Source organism: Uranotaenia lowii, chromosome 3, assembly GCF_029784155.1.
Source record: "Uranotaenia lowii strain MFRU-FL chromosome 3, ASM2978415v1, whole genome shotgun sequence".
NCBI lineage: Eukaryota > Metazoa > Arthropoda > Insecta > Diptera > Culicidae > Uranotaenia > Uranotaenia lowii.
In genome coordinates, this window is record NC_073693.1 from 2,974,972 (window position 1) to 2,996,343 (window position 21,372).

The 21,372-nt window shown below is 34.0% G+C and overlaps 1 protein-coding gene across 1 annotated transcript in view; it reads left to right on the forward strand.

Annotated features, from left to right (window-relative positions):
* The window catches only part of LOC129752239 (autophagy-related protein 13 homolog), a 122,160-nt gene extending 105,868 nt beyond the window's left edge, over positions 1-16,292 (forward strand). Inside the window, exons 4-5 of the mRNA XM_055748024.1 lie at positions 14,748-15,273; positions 15,364-16,292. Coding sequence (XP_055603999.1) covers positions 14,748-15,273; positions 15,364-15,678 — 841 coding nt within the window. The 3' untranslated portion in view covers positions 15,679-16,292. The remainder of the gene's footprint in view (positions 1-14,747; positions 15,274-15,363) is intronic.
* The last annotated feature ends 5,080 nt before the right edge of the window (positions 16,293-21,372 follow it).

Genomic DNA, 21,372 nt, shown 5'->3' on the forward strand with positions numbered 1-21,372 from the left:
ATTTTGTTAAAATTATTCACAATTGTAAAAATTTTGTCAATTATTTTGTTAATTTTGCATGGGAACCCCCCTTTTTTGGATTTGGAGGGGTTTGAAAGTATTATAAATACCATTCCCGGTCTTGAAAATGGCTGCACACCAAATTTTACGTTGATCGGTTCAGTAGTTTCTAAAATTTTTCGAATTGTGTCATATTTTTTTTAATTTTGTATAAGAGCCTCCCCTCTTTTAAATCGGAGTGGTTTTAAAGTGTTTTAGAAACCATTTTCGACCCCAAAAACTCTTACATATCAAATTTCACATTGATCGATTCAGTAGTTTCCGAAAATTGTTAAAAATAAGTAAAATTTTTGTTAAATTTGTATGGGAGCCCCCCTTATTGGATCCGGAGGGGTTTGAAAGTATTATAAAAACAATTCCCGGTCTTGAAAACGGCTTCATGCTGAATTTTACTTTGATCGGTTCAGTTATTTACAGAAATTGTTCGATTTGTGTCATATTTTTATTCATTTTGTATGGGAGCCTTCCTCCCTTGAGTCGAAGTCGTTTAAATCTATCTCCGACCCCCAAAAACTCTTACATATCAAATGTAACATTGATTGGTATAATATTCCTCTACAAAATAAGAACATTTTTAAAGTAGAAAATTTAATAAAATGAAATATAGGATACATATAAGCAGACGCACAAATTTCACCCAAAATTTCGGAAATGTTCAATTTCGATAATAGAAACACCCAAACTATCTCCTTGAATCAACTATTTTCGAACCCTAAACTAAGATTTCGGTGTAAAATATTGATATAATTTCTATTTTTCAAAAAAGTTCTTTCACTTCTAGTTTAACTTTTTTCTTACCAACCAAGTTGAAAATAGTTGATTGAAGGAGATAGTTTGAGGTTTTTTTGAGAACAGTCAAATGCCAAATTTTGATATTTTCAACACTTCTGAAAAAAAAAAATCATAATCAATCAGCTGATCAGAACATTCCAATTTTTTTTCGAATGACTTCAAATGAGTTAACACAGCAACCAGGGTTGCCAATTGCTTAATTTATCAGGATTTGCCTGATTTATTGAGGCCTGTCCTGATAATCCGATAAGCCACCGTTTTTTCCTGATTCTTAGAAATAACCCAGATTTTCACGAAAAACAATATGTTTCAATAAACATTTCCCTGATCCATCCAAGATTGTCAATATAACATTTTGGGAAGTTTGGAAGTTTGGAGGTTTGGAAGTTTGGAAGTTTGGAAGTTTCGAAATCTTCTGGGACCCCCAGCGAATCCCTGAAACGCTCCTTGAAAGTTCTGACAAAAAATCGTTTCCATGTTATTGAAAGTCAAAGAAAAAAAATCAAAAAACAGGCTTCAGAAAAAAACCTGTTGATCAGTTATCGAATGCTCAAAAAAATTAACTAAGTGCCTAAGAATGCTAATGTTGGAAGCTGTATGATGAACATGATACCTTTCAAAAAAGGTCTAGAACAAGGTTGCCAGATTGCCCGGTTTTGTCCGGGTTTACCCGGATATTGAATACAAAACTTGCGAATTCATTCACTTTTTTTGCAGATCAAACAGAAAAAAATGCAATTTTTTTTATATGTATGCCTCCAAAACTAAATTTTTGAGCAAGTTTTTTAAAAATAATCACTACCTAATGGTTTTTTGGAAGCTTAACATACAATTTAAAATCTGTGGATGAATTTTGATGGAGAATTTTTTTCAAATTTTTTTCTTGATTTTTGTTAAGTAATTTTTGACAAAGTTTGTCCGATTATTGCCCAGATTTATGGTCATGAATTTTGAAATCGAATGTGTGGATTTTGCCAGGTTTTTATATTAAATTGGCCCGTGCTGAAAAAATTCTGGCAACCTTATTCCAGAACCCATAATTGTTTGTATATTCTTCGAAATTATCGATATTTTTATCCTTTGAAAACGTATTTTTGCTGGTTCAATATTTTATTTTCTCAAAACTTGTAAGAAATTGCCAAAGTTTAAAAAATGAAAGAAGACTCTTTTCATATTTCAAATTCAGCAAATTCAGCAAGTTCAGCAGCCAAAAACATTCAAAACCATCTTAAAGTTAACATATGAATTGAATGGATGGACCAAGCTCGAGTTTGAAGTTTTGGATCATCAAACGGTGTTGAATTTATTTTTAGCTAATATAGTTTAAGTTTACAACAGCTCGAGTGAAACTGGCTCAAAAGGTTGACTGGTTGGTTTTACTTAATAATTTCATTTTCTTATCGAAAAATCCTCGTTTTCTTAAAAAAAAAATGTTGTGACTTATACTCTTTTCTAAAGGTTCGATACTGTTGAAAATTTATTGTTGAACACCAGATAACGAGTTCAATCTGCATACATATTAACACAGTTAGTCGAAATACCACTCGAATATAAATACAAAAAAAAAACACTAAAACCCGATAAAAATTCAGCTACTCACAATCAGCTGAGTCGACTTTTACAAAAGAATTAAATAAATATGATTTCAGTCCTTGAAAAAATATCCAATAGGCTTCGAAAAGTTGGAAACTTGAATCAAAACAGGCTTCAAAACGAAAAACGTCCACAAAAAGATTAAAAAATTAGTCAATCGAATTATTTGAAAATAAATCCCTTAATGTAGATTCTTATTCCAAATTTGCGTCTGGAATCCGGTTCAAATTCTATATTTTTATTCCGAATTCTGATTCTTGTAGTTCAGTTTAAAGTAGCCACTTTACCTAGTCATGTAGCCGGCAGTAGAAGTCAAGTCACGTTCTGTACAGCATCCGCCAATCGAACTTTGCCCCATGATGATGACTGGATTCTCAACTGCGTCATTTTACAACCTCTCACTCAATTAGGACTTGCTGTGCTGTTCGTTAGTCGTTTAAGGGCATCAGACAAACATTACCGAGCAATACTACAAATGTAGCTATGTTCCACTCCACTCATCTCAAGCTGCACTAGGGCATGCAGTGATGAGCAAATGCACTTATCTGGGATGCGTTATTACGCCTTTTTGTTTGGCTTCCAGCTACCGATTCTTGACAGTCAAGTTCTTCTTCCTTGACTAGCGCAAATATTTACTTGTTGGATTACTTTTTGTGAGCATACAGAAATTTCCTACGCAATTTCCTGCATTTAAATGGAAAAGGTGGATTTTTCCGCTGGACTTGCCTTTTGTCAATCATTTGAGAGCGATTAACGCTTCAAAAGACTAGGTACCGGAAATTATCGGTTGAATCATTATTTTTGAGCATGAATCACAAGCTCGCATCATCACTTAGATCTAATTTTTGCATACCAAAATTTAATCGTCGAAGGGTTTACAATGTTTCTTTTCGAATCTAATCAAATATATGTATAGACTGAAGGCCGTTACATGCAGCGTAGGACCTTTTCCAAAAATAATGTATTCCGTTCAAACAATTCCCAATATGGAAAATACCCCATACGGGCTCAAGTTACAACCCAAACAGACTATAAACGGGAAAAATCCCACGCACTCAAAGTATCAAAAATCTCATTTTGGTGCAACACAACAGCGACAATCGAATTTGGGACGACGAGAAACAGATGCCCCAACAACAAACAACAAAGCCGAGCTAAATTTGGTGGTAGGCAGAAGTAAAAACACCCAAAAAAAAGTAGCGCCCACGCAATTTGCCACCAAATTTGTTGTAAGTGATTTTGCTGTTGCTGCTCATATTTCGTCATTCGTCGCATGCCGCGACGTCATTCGACGAGATGATTCCACTCGTGACACGCTCAAGTCTTTAATCAAACTGGCCTGACGGGATTTTTTTTATCTCTCATCAGCCGGGGTTTGAGCGAGAATTTGACAATCATCTTGAGTATGTCTCTGGTATGCATCAACGAGACATTTGCTTACGCAAATGTCTGGACCAGTGAGCGTAGCAGCATTGTTCTGACCCAGAAAGCGAAAGTAATGAGACTTTTCACTCTGGGGATTCGATAAAAGCGCAAAGCGCGTAACATTTTTCGGGTCTTACTTGACGACGAAAATAGGAATATTGCTTTTGTGACTTCCTCCGTTGAGAATTTCATTCATCGAGCGGTTCTCCTTGAAATTGGTTCTTTTTAATAAGCGTAGTTGAGGATATCATTGATGATTTTGATCTTTTGTACACAGTAAATCCTGTACTTTAAAAACATGTACCAGTTTTTTTCAATAACTTTTGATTGTGTGTATGGCATCTAATGAAATTTTCAGCAAAATTGGTTAGTAAAGTGATGTGCACATATGCAAAATTTGTTGCCAATCTGCCAAGTAGTTTTTTAAAATAGCCACCAAACAACAAGAGCATAGTTAACGAAATTCGTGCAAGGTTGTGGAAAATTCAGAAAAGTTTCATAATTATTTACATCCTCAAATATCTAAAAAAAAATCTGGAATGAAAACAAAGGTAGTTGATCGACCCTATGAAGGCAAGGAAGGCCTGGTGTTAGTTCAAGCCCAATCTAAAAATTTTTTTTCGAGTACATGCTTTCCATTATTAGCCAGATAAAATTTTTAGTTCAAAAAATCCATCTACTGTAGTACTAGGAAATTACTTGATCCCAAAAGTTGTTTGAAAATGAGTGTTAACAAACATGTTAGAAAATTGGCTTGCCTACGCCGGAATTTATTTCTGAATCTCTTTAACCCTAAGACACTTCATTTTACGACACTATATTGAATCTATGAATTGTAAATTTTCAATGATTCAAATCCACCAAACTGTTGTTTTGAAAATCAAATTTTGATACTCGAAAACCCTATATATTCTTTAGAATGGGTTTTCTCCAAGAAATGTATTTATATAATTTCAGAATTCTAAACCATCAATTTTAACTTAAAATGTCATTCATCAAAACGCTAATTCAACACATCAACAAACTGGGAGCCAAAAAAATCTTAAACGTTATATCGTTTTCTTTATAGCTTATCACTTCGATTATTAAAAAAAAAATTTATATCTTTACAATTTTATTTTGTGATTTTTGTTCTTCTAAATGTTCAACTTCATATTCAAAAGAATTTTGATAATAAATAATTCAAGGCAACGAAATTCACATTCACACGAGATGCAAAAAAATAATGATCCTATTTTATGTAGATTAATTTGGGGATCCTGAATCTAAATATTAAAAAAAATTCTATCAGGTTTTGTTTTTTGAAGTTACTTTTAAAAATTTTAGGCATAAATCATTTAAGAAATTTTTGAACTTACTTGACAAAACTGGAAAACATTGAAAAAAAAAGGTTTTATATAAATGATCAAATTTCCCATAGACCACAAATAATTTTAACTTCTGCCGAAAAAGTAATGGAAATGTTCTTCTTGTTTTCTATTCCCAGTTCTGTAAAATACGAATTTAAGCAAATTTTCAAAAAAAAAATTCAACCAAATTTAATTTTAGATTTTTTTAAATAAATTACTTACTAACTTACTTTTTAATAATACTAACTTTACAACTTTCTTACAACTGGCCTAGAATTTATCATGTTCAATACTTCATCAGAGATACGCTATGCAGATTCAAAACTCAAAATAAGCAGAAATGTTAGAAACATATTTCAAATGTACGGGAAACAATTTTGAAGAGTCCGACCAATAAAATCGAATGAATATGTTGAACAAATGGTGGAATAAAATTGACTAATTTTTGGCTATTTTGAATTGGGAATACGAAAATACGCGTGTTTATCTCAACCTTTCTTCTTGTTTGGTTAGAATAATAATAATAATAATGTATTTAAAAAAATAAATTTCTTATAAAACGATTTTATTTTGTTTGTGTTATTAATAAATTTTGCGCTTTTACTGATAACCGCATTCTTTATTAAGAAAGATCATATCTCCATGAGTTTCGGAATCATATTTATTAAAAATTCATTAAAAATACCCAGAATTTGAAAATTTTCCAAAAATCTTTTTAAAATTTCAAATTTGAAGATTTTATTAATTAATTAATAAATATTTGGAGCCGAACTGAAGCTTTTCAGATTTTTCATTAATATTGCAAATCCACAATCTATCACCCAGAGCTCAGGCTCCAGATACGCATTATTAGAAACAAAAAAAAATTAGTTGTCTAACAAAAAACTCAATTCGACCTTACATGAATCTTATACATCAGAAGTTAAAGTTTGAATTTAAATTCGAATTATGAATTCACATTTGAAATTTAGTTTTGATTTATGGATCAGTTATTCAATCCGGAATTAATTGTGTATGATCATTCTTCAAATATCAGAAGCCAGAGTTCAATAGAAAAATTCATTAACAAATTCATAAAAATTTCACAAAAAAATACACAAATTTAAATTTTCAAATCACATGGCGTTATATCAAAGCAATATTTCATCAAATCCAAATCCAAATAATTTAAAAAAAATCTAGTTATTGTCAAAGACTGAAAAGAAGATGTGTTCGATGAGATATAGCAAAATAATAGAATTACTTTCTAATAAAACAATTTCCTAAAGCTTTGCATTTCAATTTGTTTATCTTTTATTTTCTGTAAAATATCCCAACAAACATTCATATACCGATTTTTATGGTGAAAACAACGATAAGCAGAAATTTAAAACAGGGAAAATCTAAATTTTTTCGGGAAAGCCGGGAAAAACGGGAATTTTAAAATCGAAACTCGCTGGTCACCCTGTTATCAATTAAATTTTATAATGAAGCTTAGTAATAATTTTGAAAAAAAATTCCTCCATTTTATCTTTACGTTGAAAAAATTATGTTTTTCCCCTCCATTTTTGTTATTAATGTTCAAATAAATTCACCAAATTTTATGTTCCTAATATTTGGTTTATTTGCATTTTTTACATAAGAATGTTTTTGTGCTTCAAATCTTTATTTTTGTTTTTAGAAAACATCATCATTTTTTAAAATCCTATAAATCAAAATTTTTAATAAGAAAAACATGGTAGATTTCCCTTGTTTTTACTATTTAAAATCTTCTTTTTTAAATCGATCATGATTTTTAATAAATCTTTGAAGAGTTCGAAAGGTGATTTGAAGTAGCAACATCTAAGTTCAGTTTTTATGGGGTGTGTTAACCAAATTAGTACTTGCTTTGTGATTTCAAGGTTTACAGCAAAACTTGGAATTTCTTATATATAGTTTTATCGGTTTTTTTATTTATCAATCAATATTATCCTTTAATGAAGAATTGAACACACAAATGTATAAAGTTATTATTGTGAACTTCAAAAATAAGGTTTTTTAGCCTTTACAACCAGAAGTAAATTTAAATAAAAAATAATTTATCTCTGACTTTGATTACTTGAATTGAGCTAAATAATTTCTACTTTTTATCAAAATAAAAATCAACCATCAAATATGGATTTTGAATACATTCTCTTTAATTATAAATCGATATTAAAAATTTTTTCCTTATCGAGAATTCATATTTCAATGATATGATTATTATAATTCATGTTTTACCGCAGATTTTTTTGATAAACTTTTTCATTGAAAATAATGGAAAAAATATTAATCAAAATAATTATATTAAAATTTATCTACATATTATCATTTTGCTTAACAATCTTAATCATGGTTAATTACTGATTCGATCTAAAATTCATTTTAGAACTCGGTTTCAATTTTTTTTTCAAATCTAGTCTTATATTTTATGCCCTCTACTGCCGTTCTAAGCAAGAATGCCCCATGTGACTTTTGGGTCATTTTCACTTTTTTGCTGGAAACGGTCTCTTTTAGTGTTAACTTTCGAATAAAAATACAAACAAGTATACTTTGTTCTGAACTTATACGGAATTTTCATCAAGGTGGTTGTCTCTATGTTGATAGTTCTACGCAAGAATGTCACACTAGAGAAAATTCTATGAAAAATGCAAATTTTATCAAAAAATTGTCTTAAGATGTGTTCAAACTGTTGAATTTAATGTTATTCACCGAAAAGAACACTAAAATAGAGGGCAGAGGATGAGCGAGAAGCCTGGAGTGTTTTATTCAGAGAAATTTTCACTAAATACTTTTCGGTAGGCACTACTTACAGGATCCACAATCAACTATACATTTTTATAAACAAAGAGGAACGTATTTCTCAAATTACGGTTTAGCATGAGTTTTTGGGAAAAAATAAACTACGTAAACTTTTAAAATGATAGAAAAATTGTAGCCGTGTGACAGTTTTTCGTAGAACTAGAATCGGCATGCGTTCTGATTCTACGCAAAAATGTCACACGGAGCATTTTTGGCTCTAATTTGCTGTTTTTTTTGGAGGAAATGTAATTTTTTTGGCAGAAAACATTGTAAAATGATTAACTTGAACTGTTCACTACGGAAAAACTGTTGGTGAATTTTTAGTTTGAGAGAAAAATTGGAAATATAGCTGATATTTCAATCGCGTTTTTCTCGTTTGCCCGTTTTTCCACATGTGACAATCTTGCTTAGAACGGCAGTCTAGTTCTGTGCACTGATTATTATGGCCAAAGCATTAAATTCTGGTTTGGTTTGAAATTTCAATTCAGTATTCTTTTTCTGTGCTTTGAAAATATTGATTTCAAATTTGTAAACCAGGCTGCTTTCAATTTATTTTTCAGCAAATTTCTTGTACAGAATTAGAAACATCATTTAGATTATTTTATTAATGATTTACCATAGCATCAATTTGAAACTTTGATTCTGATTTATTTTAAATCGTATTAGTAAAATTTATTAGTTTTTCGAGGTTAAGGGATGGTCTTTAGTAGGAAAATAGTTTTAGAAATTAATTTTCTTATTTATTCTGCATTTTACGTATTGTTATTATTTCTAGCTAAATTTGAATTTCGACAACCCCCTCCATGGACAAGTCCTTCGCTTAGGCCTGCTTCCAATACATGTATTATCAATGAAGCTCAAAGATTTTTAACATGACTCTCGCTCATTATTTTGTTCATTATGTTCTATCGCAAGAAGAGGTATGTGCCTTATTATTTTTTTTAATGGCATATGGATCCTTCTGAATAAAAAAGTTCAAGCCCGATAGTTGAACCCAACAAAAAAGTGTCCAAATGAAAATTCTTGGATACTTTATTTTGGATACTGTAAGGAGTAAAGTACAGCAACGCAGAGAAACGTCCAACAGAACATAAACAACTTTCCAACGTGTGGGCGCGTGTAGGATGCAGAAAGTATTAAGGCAATCTCTGAGGATATAAGGAGAACTTTTAAGCGTGGGAGCTGTTGCTACCTTTGATGGAAGAAAAAGAAACGTTAAATTCCCATCCAAAACTGAGACTAAACGAACAAACTGGCTATAGAAATCACATTTCATGTCTAACTACACGAATATTACTGCCTGAGGCGATTAAAGAGGTGGGTGGCTGGCGTGCGCATAGACACAGATTTATGAAGCTGCTCAAACGAACGATAATATATTGCATCCACTCTCGCTCGCTCGCTTTTTTCCACCTCTACTTTACTTCACTTCTTCAAGTCTAGTGTGGGCAGGAAGGCGTTAATTGAAAACTTTTTCGATTATAATACCACCGGATTATGATACCGGGCTTGCAACAAGTTTTACGGTTCTCTACTTCTTGTTGGGATTAATCGATACATTTATGGTGTTTTAAGTGCTCCAATCAGAGGAAATTGAAAAAAATTGTTGGAAGACAATTGTAAGAGAATCACTGTTTTTATTCGAGAAAGTTTTAAGAAGTCGAGTAATTTTCCAATATTTAGAAACCAATCAATGTTTGATTCAAAACAACAAATAATCAGCAATACAATCTTTGAAAAACAAAACATTCAAATCAGACCACCATCGTGTGCTTCTTTGATGAAACCGCAAATAAAACCACATTTTTATCAGTAGAGGACATAAATACCTTCCATAGAAAACAAAAATAAAAATAAGGCAGCAGTCAGGAGTTAATTCAGCGACCAAATTTTACGGATAAGATAACAAACAAGAAGCGCTCTGTTTGTTTGAATGGTTTCGCGGAATTTGTAGCCCCAATAAGCATTGGAGCACGTGATCAGTTCTTGGAATGGGAAAACATTCAGCGCTCCACAAACAACAAATGTTGATCCTCATGACAGAAACATCGTTAAAGTTTTTCACTCATTTAGTCATTTCTAATATCCGTTTTTATTAGCTTTATTCCCAATATGCACCTAAAAATGCTCATAATTATGACGAAAAGAAACATCATCTTCAGGCATTTGATATCTGTGTTAAGAATTTTTTAAATTTCTTGAAGGATGTCGAACCAATGTCATATTTTGCTAGTATGACATTTAACTAATCCAATTCCAACTGCTATAGATCTGTATCTAGTAGTTATGAAATTGTTACAATTTGCGTCATACCTCCTAGTTCTATTAGAGCTAACGATGACAAATAAGCTAGTGGCATGGTGATTCATCTCTACCAACCACCAGTAGATAAGTTAGTTGAGCGCTCGTTTAGGTTAGTTTGCTGGAATTTGCTAACCGCTCAGTTCAGCTCAGGGTAGCTTTACAAGTGTGATAAGGGCGCAATGAAAAACAAGACACGACATTGCGCAACTCAAACCATGTCGCTCTACTTAACACGACGGGTGTTTTAATGAAATATGTAACTATGATTCTCCCAGGAGTGCAATCAAACATATTCAGTACGATTTTCGCATCAACTTCAAAATTGAACTTTGTTTAAATGAGTTATTTCATTTCAAAATGAAACTCTGAATTCTGAGGACGTTTAGTCGTTTTTTAAAACATTAGCATTATTACTTTAAAATATGATTATGAGCTTGTCGCATCAATCAAATACTTTATTATCATCCATATAACCTCAACAAGTCGACACGATAGAACGAAAAAGCGTGAATAACCTTTAACATTATCACCCCAATCGGACTTGAAAAAAAAGCGACACAATTCAGTAGGCGCCAGTCAGTAAGCCACGTGCCATCATAAGGTTTCAATGAGAATTTGGCTTGTTTGTGTCCAACAACAACCTCATCAAGCAGGCGATGACAAGCAGCAGGTGATGGAGCCGGGGAAGCAAGTCACCGTGACAATAATCAACTAAATGCCTTACTCGCGCTCGCTCGCAGGCAGGTTGATGGCATTGAAAGGCCGCAAAAAAGGCTACTAGATAGGAGTTTTTTTTTACTTCAATGAAATGTAGAAGTTTTTTTGTGTCGAGGAATGGAAGAAAGGATTAATTTTGTTGGAGTGTTGAATCTTTTTTATCAGAATTGGTGAAATGATAAAAAATACTTTTTGAACTTGATTCTGCATTTTATGAAAAATTACTGACAGGTTTTCTAATGACTAGAATTCTATAACTAAGTTTGAAATTGAAATAAAAAATTCTTTACTCTGCGATTTGAGACCATTAAATCAAATGACGTTGTCATCAACTTATTTTTTACGAAATAACCGTAAATAGCTCAACAATTTACTGCTAGAAATTTCCATAAAGCAGCCACCAATCTTCGTCCTTGATGAAATCGATCAATTTCCAGTCACTTTACCAAACTATCAACCTACCCAACAAACATGACTTGAATGGACTTGACGAATGGCCTAGAGCGGCCTTTGTTTATGCCTGTATCATAGTTCGAGCTGAACTGAACCCACTCGCAGCAGACACTTGTGGTGGGCAGCCGGTTCGAGTGACAAATTCTTGATTTCGCAATTTCCTTTTTCGTGATCAGACACAAACAACACGGACTAACTGCAGCAGCAAAAACTGCAAACGAATGCAGTGCGCCATACTGGCCAGGCCATGCACAGCTGGCTGGAGGCGCACTGCTATGATCGCGCATTTCGCCGTACAAAGGGACATCTGGCTTTGATCAGACGATCGTTAAGAAAAATTCCCCTTACCTCATCAAAAGAGCGCGTGGGAAGCGCGGTTGTTCGAAAATTCATTCTGAATTATTTGATGTAATTAGAAATCGGTTTTGAGAAAAGTTGTAAGTTTCTCCTAGGATAATTTTTTTTTAATTAATAATACACGGACTTTCCCAGGAATATCATTCGATGCCATTATTCGTTGACCGGAACAGCTCGCGGCACTTCCTCCTCCTTGCGATCCGGAAAGGTGTAGCTCCATTAGAAAACCACCACTGCTGTCGTTAAACTTGGTTCCGAAGACTTTGATAACCTCGACCGCTGTTTCCGTTAGTTTTTGGATGTGCGCTTAGTCGGGATTGACGGAGGCTAAGGGATCGCTGCCAGAGTTCTTCTGCCTGCCAGAGTCCCAATTCCGATTCTGGAAATGTTTTCTTGAGCCCAACCAGGTTTTTAGCAAATAAAAATTGTTTTCAAATTCAAAATCATATTTATAAGAAAAAAAAAAATATAATTAAATCTCAGCAGAGTTGGCATTGTTGTATCCTCCAGTCGAAGGACTTTTAACAAATACGGTGAATTAAATAGAATATCCAAAAACAAACGCGTACAACTTCACCATTGTCCACTTCAAAATAAAATGACGAAGATTTGGCTATCGTATTTTTATCCACATAAGGTTAATACTTCAACAATGGTCGATTTAGGAGCTTAAAAAATTCTTACCAATAACCATATGGTTTTATGGAGGTTTTGAGATAAAACCAATAAAATGATTATTTTTAAACAAAAAATTGTTAAATAAAAACTAGCGTGAAGAGCGCTCAAATTTGACGAATAAACAAAATGAAAAAGTGAATGGACTTAAAATTATATTTTTTAATTTTAAGTAATAATTACGGAAAAGCTATAAGTATTATTCGTGTAGTGAAATTAAGTCGATTTGGAAGCATTTTAATGAAGTATTTATGAAAATGCTTGAACGCAATTAAATAGGAAATTGATTTTGTTTTCTGAAACTTAGAATGCGTCTTTTTCATAACAATAGTCTTGGGTGTATGCACTTTTCAAAAATCGATACCGATTTATTTGTACTGCAGGGAAAATAATAAAAAAAAAGGTTAAATTTACCAAGATAAAAAGGTAAACGCTCGTGAAACCAGTAAAGGTAACTTCCATCCCTTCGAGGTTAAACTTACCTCACAGCGAGGTAAAGTTTACCTGAATCGAGCTGGAAAAAGGTACAATTCACCGAGAAAAAATGGTGAATCCGAAAAAGGTAAATTTTATCTCGTAGCGAGGTTAAGTTTACCTGAACTGAGCTGAATAAAAAGGTACAATTCACAAAAAAAGGTAAATCAAAAATAAAACTCCTAACTGTTTGCAGGAGTCGTTTATGGCAGCTAAGCAGTTTTTTTTATCCAGAAACAAGTTTTGCTATCATGCGGAATATGCAAAAATCGGAACAAGATAGTAAATATAGCTTTACATTTTATTACGTTCTGTTAGCTTCTGTTAATGATTCTTGTTCATTTTACAACATATGAATCGAGTTGGCTCGAACGGAAGAGGGCATGAATGTGCTAATACAGGAGTGGCGCGAAAAAATGCGAAGAATCCAGTAAAGGAGCTAAAAGCAGATCACCGAGCCGACCAAAACATAGCATATACCATTTTAGTCAATGAATGGGAAAACGGCACAATTTTTCTTTTTACTCAGTGAATCTTGAAAACATAAAATTTGCCATTTTTTTAGGTGAAACGAAAAAAATGTTAAATTCACTTTTTCGCTGGTGAATGAAAAAAACCTTTTTGCTAGGTGAATTCAAGAAAGGCTAAATTCACCGCGAAAGATGGGTGAGAAAAATAACCTCTGCTTCTCGGTAAAATTTACCTTTTTATTATTTCCCGTGTTTGTTGGGAATGAAAAAAAACTGCTTGAAAATTTGTTTTAAATTTCGTCAAAATTTACGTATTTTACATCACAAGGCAAGAAAATTTCTGTAACTTCTTTATCAGAAGTCAAAATCAATCAAAGTCTTCAGAAAAATGTATCATTGATTTGAAATCTACATACTTCAGTTTTCCAAAATATGTACACATTCGTTAAATGAATTTTAATCTACTTTTTAAGGTAACGCCTTCATCTTAGGCGCTCTAAACGGGAGCTGGAAGAACAAGAAATAAGGAGTGCATGCGAAAAAATATTAAAGACTTTGTTTTGTGAATTTCTTCTGAATGCATGGTTAAAAATCGATAATTTTTTTTCAGTGAAGGTACCTAATAATGTATCGTTGAGATGTGGTTTCCAAAAAACTAGTTCAAGATTGAACCAATCCACATTTCAGGTAAATGATTCGTTTCCCATTCATTTGTTTTGGTTGTTTTTCAACCGGTTCTACACGTGTCTGGATTCGAGCAGTAGGTAACTACTATCTGGGACAGATAAATCTCGAAGGAGATTAAAATACAAAGCTCGGCTTAACTTATAACGGAATCTAGGTAAACTTGCCACATTCTAAAGCACTAGAATTGGAAACCAGTTACAGCTAGCTGGTTTAGAGGTTTTTATGAATGTCAAGATTTTAATTTTTTTTTCAACAGTAATCTTATGTTATTGATACTTGAACAGGAAAACTTGTAAAACACATTTTTTTAGTATAGTTGTTCTTAAAAACAACCCGCTTCAAAATTAATTAACTGAAGCACATTTTTTTTCTATTAATTTTTTATCACCGGCATTAGTTGATGTTTACTTTCACTTCGCGCGAATAATACTCGACGAGGCTGTTGAACTGCTGTCATCCACTCGACAGTGGGCTTCAACGACCGTATCAAACTAATCAACTAAAACCTCATTACAATCACTCGTGTCGGCTTATCGCGGTGCCATAATCCGTCCACTTACTAAATTTCCTCTATCTCTCGTCTCCCTTTCAGTGAAAAGAAAATTATCGACCTGGACAAACCGATGCGCTGTGGAGCCTTCGTGGACCCGTCCCGGGTCAAGCAGTACACCGAGGAGGATTTTATCCTACCAGAAACGCCACCGTTTCACTGGTTGCTCCCGAAACCCAAGGACGATACCAGCTCCATCAAGAGCGGAAACGACGAGGACCGCCAGTCGATCAATTCACCCACGACGGTGACGGCACCGGTCCCAGTTCCGGCGTCCCTCGGCGTCTCCGATGAGAATTCGTCCAACAATGCCAACACAGTCAACAACAACAACCTCAGCAGCAACAACAGCCAGAAGGGATCGTTCGAATCGGCCGGCCCCATGAACTTCCGGTTGTCCCAGTCGCCCAAAAGTGCTGGAGAGCCGGCGGCTACAGTGAGAGGTGCCGCCACCGGATCAAATTCCGGTTCACCACCGGCTTCGCTGGGAGGAGGAGAGTTCCGGAGATCTTCCCGCTGGTCCATCCGACAAACTGGACCCGAGGATGAGCGGTTGCTAAAGGAGTTGGTAAGTAGTTTGGAAGAATTCTGTTTATAAATTCCCAAATTTTTCAATTTGATATTCTAAAATTAAAACTGAATCTTTTCTGTCTTGCAGCACTTTCCCTTCGCCGCCACGAACTCCCCGATGGGTGATCTGGCAAAGTTCTATCGCGAATGCTCGAACGCCCCACCACTGCAGGAGTTCAATCAGCTGTCGAACGTGATCAGCAATGTCGACGACGAGGAGGCGGCCAATGCCGATGATGCCGGCCGGATATTGACCGGTGCCGATACGGTCGAAACCGATGAGGATGAGGCCGCCGTCGACGATCTGACCCGGCAGTTGCAGCAGTTCGAAACGTCGCTGCCGGAGTTCGAAACCCTGGTCACCTCACTCTGCCAATCGGTCGACAACAATTCCAACAGTTAGGCGACTGAGGCCTATTAAAAGGGGCCCTTTGGGAGGACCTCATTTGGTAAATGATCCAGAAGACTGCATCAGTAGGCGTTGCGCTCCTTGTTGTTATACTTGTGTAAAAAACTTGTTATCAATCTCATCGTCGTCGGCATCATCGTCGCATAGTAGGCGCAGATCGTTCGACAACGGGGGATTTTCTTTGTATCGTTTTTCGCCCTCCAGATGGGTGGAAAACGCACGACTGATTGATGATATTCATCTCTAATTAATAAGATAAACCAATGTTTTTTTCTGTTTATTCTCTACCCCGTATGATGTTAGGAATTCAGTATAACTTTAGGCATTAGGCAGTTTAACGCTAGGGAAAATCACTGATAAACGATTGTACCATCAAACTGCACACGGATCGAGGGAATCCAATTTTGTCAAAGAAAAAACCCAAAAACTCAACCAAATCAAAAAATTAACCCTCAATCCCGAACAGTCTGCCGGTACAATCGATCAGTCGAATGGTTTCGATTACATTTAATTTTAATCATATTTTGTGGGTCAGGCTCAAATTGTGTATTGTCGCTAGTCTAGCGAAATGCCGAAAAGAACAAGTTGGTTAGAGGTAGACATACAAAGACACATCATATTAGCTAGTATAGGAAATTCAAAAAATCAATTAGTCGTCATGTACATACATAAATATTCCTCGGAAAAAAGTAATAAACCATTATTAAACTATTGGGAAAACAGAAATTAAGGGCCTTTACTAATTCGAAACAATGAGAGTGGTTCTATTAGATTAGAACGATGATGATGTGCTAAGGGGAAACTTGGAACAGAAAGAGTTCGTGGAAGTACACAATACGTTTGAGTGGGAGATGAAACAAAGTTCCTTACAATTTTGTCGCTTTACGTTTCTTTTGAAAACCAATCAAGAAAGAAAATTCACGGTATAGTTGAAGAAATTGGATCAAAATCTTTAGAAATTTTTATCTAAAACGCCGCGAATAATTTACTTTAGGACAAAAGAAGGAGTGTTTTCATTATTCTTAAAATATTGAGTATAAGCTGAATCTTTCTTCAACTTTTCTCTAAGTCATTAATGTGTAAATAGATGATTATCGAACGAGAGGAAAATCAGTTTTCTCGGTCTGCTTCTTTTTCCAAAAAGAAAAATTGGTCTAAGTGACGATTATTCATCGAAAAAATATTTTGAAACTTGGCAGATTCTACCGGAAAACACGACTTTGCCATGTTTCGTAAATTCGTGCAAAAAAATCAAACACGCAGCCCAAAAAACTGTTTTCCTCCACGTTCTGTAGGATTACCGCTAGATTTACCAATCTGTTGAAAGGAAAGATGATATTTTATTCTTTTTGCTCTATTTTACAAGCATTGAAAAACGTAGATTTAAGCAGAGCTTTATTGCTTCATAGCCATTGTTTTATCATATAACTGTATACCACAGAATATTCTTATGAAAAATTATACCTACTACTGTTGACTCTGCAACAATTAGTACTACTACTATGACTACTATCGGACGTATGCTTTACTCTATTGTTTAAGGTTTCTTTTTATCAACTTTTAAACCCTTTCTTAAAAAGCTTCACAGACACCTCATCGAAGTTTATTTTTCTATTCTCATTTGAAAACTTATCAAAACCTATATTTATCAAAACGCTTACACACAAATCTATTGAAATTCGCTAACAAAAATTACGATTTAAAAACCACGCTCTAAGCTATCGCAAGCTCTAGAAAAATTTTCAAAAATAACACTTTCGTTCTGTTTGCTTTAAGCAAGCCTAATTATATCAATGAAGAAGTGGTGGCAAATCGTCAAAACAACAATTCAACTCCAGGAACCTCATTTAAAATTAGATTATATACCACAACACAAATTCCATTCTAGAGACACCACTCGTAGCAACCGAATATTCAACCGATTGAAACCACAAATACCCAACACTAGAGAGAAACTAAAACCGAACGAGATCAGCCAATTCATATTGAAACCGTAGAATATCAGAAGAAAATATAACTTAATATTAACTTCAGACAGATCCACGTTAAAAAAAAACGAATTGAGAAATCGGTTCCCATGTTTAAAAGTTATCAATACAACATCATTATACAATAGAAATGTCATCGGAAACAATTTTATCCAAATACTAATAACAATAGAAAAGAACAACAACCCCATCAGATACAGCTAATAATAAAGGAAAAATGTCACACATTTGGTTTATAAAAACTAAAAAAATATTGTTGATTTTTTTTCTCATGAAAGAAACAAACCCTCTTATAAAAAACTTGTAAATAAATCAACTCTTATGCCTGATCAAAAAAAAATTAGTAACAAAATAATTTCTTAACCTAAAATCGCAGTCTAATCTTACACAATAAAACATGAATAGAAATATCATGAATCAAATTCATCGCAAAAATTATAATCCTTCGATCCAGAGAAAGAATGGCCAATTTGGCATTTACCTCAGTAAAGAAAGAAAATAAAGAAGAATTTGTTAAATTAATATGGTAACCCAGCTCTAAAACTTAAAATGTAAATTAGGATTCACGAAACAGAAATTAAAGTTTAGTTATTACTAATAAATGGGCAATACTGAGAACTTTAATTAGAAATTTTCAAAACTACATCTTTCGAAAAAAAATCATACAAAATTCTCTAAAAAACTACGTACGGTTAGACACACTTTACAATAAAGATTCTATTATTACACATTTGTGCAATATTTTTTGAAAGCTTATGGTTCAGAAATGTTTAATTTTGAATCGTTTTTTTTTCAATAACGATAAAGTAGATATGATTCTGAGAAATAACGTCTTCACGTAAATTGACGAAGGAATAAACTATAAACATTTTCAAATTATCACCAAATTCAGCATAGCATAGCATAGCAGAGGGTGACTACACACATCTTGCATTGGCTGATACATAAAGTACAACTGTTAATCAGAGCCAACACGAGATGCCAAAATAAGTATCTGGATTCAATACTTATTTCAAGTGCCGCTTTGATTTTCAGTGAGGTACTATAATGCACACCGTGGCAAGTCAATGTAATCATGATAGGAAAGTTCTGAAACAGCGAAATAAACTCTTTAGGTGCAGAGAACTCATACGACCCATGAAGCTGTTTCAGAAAGGAATGGGGAGGGTTTTAGATATGGGGCATCCTACATGGCAAGTAGGACTTGTCAATATAATAATAATGATATGTTTCACAAATTCCTATAAATTGAACAATCTCACCGAATTCAGCGCATTCTTCCTTCCTCTTCAAAGTACCATTTGAATGTATGCAATGATGGAGCCTTATAGTATCTTCAGCCAATTGGTAAAAGTTTCTGACTTCAGCTTCATAGAATGTGATGTAATCCGGGTCTTCTTCTAATGTTTGATCAGACGAATGATTTGCAGGAAGTATCTTGTGTTGAAGTACATCATCTTTCAGCTTCGGCACCGGCTCCAGCTGTTACATCGGCCACTACACATCATCCACCAATTTTGGCAATAAATTAGGCATGTAGAACGTCTACCAAACAAGAATCTATACTATGCTAACTCAAAGCATTCAATTTCCGAACAGTTTTTCAGCACAAATAACAATTAATATGTAAAAATGAAATATTTTCCCGAGATTAAAATTCGCAGCGAAAAAAAAATCACACCCGTCATCCACGGCCGCAGCCTACTCATTTTCAAATTATCACCAAATTCAGGTACACTTATTTTCATTTTCACTTTTCACCTTAAACGAAATGATTTTGAACAGTTTTACACTTTCGAAAGGCACGAAACAATCGTCTTCTTTGAATAAGTCCTTGCTAATAAAAAGTTTACTACTATAGCTGACATTATCAATGTACAAGCAATTGCTGCTGCTATTTTAGAGCAGTTTTGTGAATCAAGTTTAATTTTTTTTTTATGTTGAAAAAGGTACTCCCTAACTGCTCCATAGCACTTTACAAAACTTTTATAAAAATAAACCTATGAAGAAATTCAGTTGAGAGTTTTCCGAAAAGATTAAAAAAAAAAAGTGTAAACAAAAAAATATATCTAGAGCTTTTTTTCTGGGAATTTAACATTTCGATGTCATTCTTCCCTAATATATCTAGAGCAAATGCTTCGAGCCAAATGAACGGATTTCTATTACGTGCTTTGCCGAAAATAAAGTCTTTTATTCATCTTTCTTTCCAGGTTCTAAATTCAAGTACCCTTGTAAATACTCTTTCTGCGACGGATCACTTGTAAGTATCAGTTTATTTATATCACAATCGGACTTTGAACCTCATTATTAAAATATTGAAATTTTCGCACAGTTGCTATATCAAAATTCCCCTTTAGCACATTTCAAAGAAGTATTTATTTAAATTCCTATATTTCTATAACATCTTTGATGTTCAGAATTTCAATTCCTTAGTGCCCAACTTTCTTCTTTAATTTATTTAATTTAATTTTATAAGATGACAACATACTTGAAAGTTGACAATCAATTAAAACTAACACGAGATCCTATCACAAGTATCTGAGTTTAAAAATAGAAAAAGTTTCAGAATCGATCTACTCGTTATTAGACTATTGTCAACCAATGTCTACTAACTTTTATCAACAAAATACATAAAGCTACGCCCGATTCCAAGAAAAAACCATTCTCGCCAGAATTTTTTTCGCAAAAAAAAATCAAATTTCGTCGAATGAGACATTTGTGAGTTATTTGGCATCAAAATCAAAACTTTGATATTTCGATTTCGTTGGTGCATTTTTAGTGTAAATAATGCTTGCTTCATTCAGCATTGGAACAAACTTTTGCTCATCTTGTGACGCTCCTGGTGGACGAATTTGGAAGCGCCCACGTGTCGAGAGTTTTGTCAGTTAAGGAATCACTGACGACGATTCGGAAGCCTCAAGCCAATCATCAAACTGGAACTGTCGACCGGAAACTGCGTGATAAGATTTTGAGAGGAATTCCAATCTGTTGGTCCGTGATTTGGACAAAAAATTCGGAGCTGCCTATTGTACCGTGAGGAGAACTCGATTCCGGGAAGGAATTAAGTTGTATCGAGCTAGTAAACAGCAAAATCGGATCATTAAACAAAATCCGTGCTCAAAAGCTATACAACCAGGTGCTGACCAAGTTCGACGGGTGCCTTCTGATGGACGAAGAATCCTATAAGAAGGCTGACTTCAGGCACAGAGAACAGAGTTCGAGCTGGAGCTCAACACGTGTGTTTGAATACCAACCTAAGTTTCAAACCAAATGCGTAAGTGGACTAACATACATAAGATGTCGCTACCGGTACACCTATTTTTGTTTTCATGTTTTCAACACGCTTAGAAATTAATACTCATCGCTTATCTCAAAGAAGGCCAGTGCAATGTATGACAGTAACACAAATTTCGGTGTAATAAATTTTAAAACATCATGATTTAAAAAAAATGCAAATCATATTTCAATCACAATTGAACGCTGTCAGATGCCCCATATTGTTCAAACAATTTTGACGCTGAATTGAAAGTTGAATTCCAAGTGTTAAAGTATGTGTTGGGATTTTGCTATCAGTTAACAGTTTTCTAGAACAGAAAATGTGAACATAAATGTTATAATTGTAAACTATGACTCGATATGCTGGTTGATGTTACCTGAGATCGATATATGAGGACTTGTAACTCATGTAACTTGTTAGTAA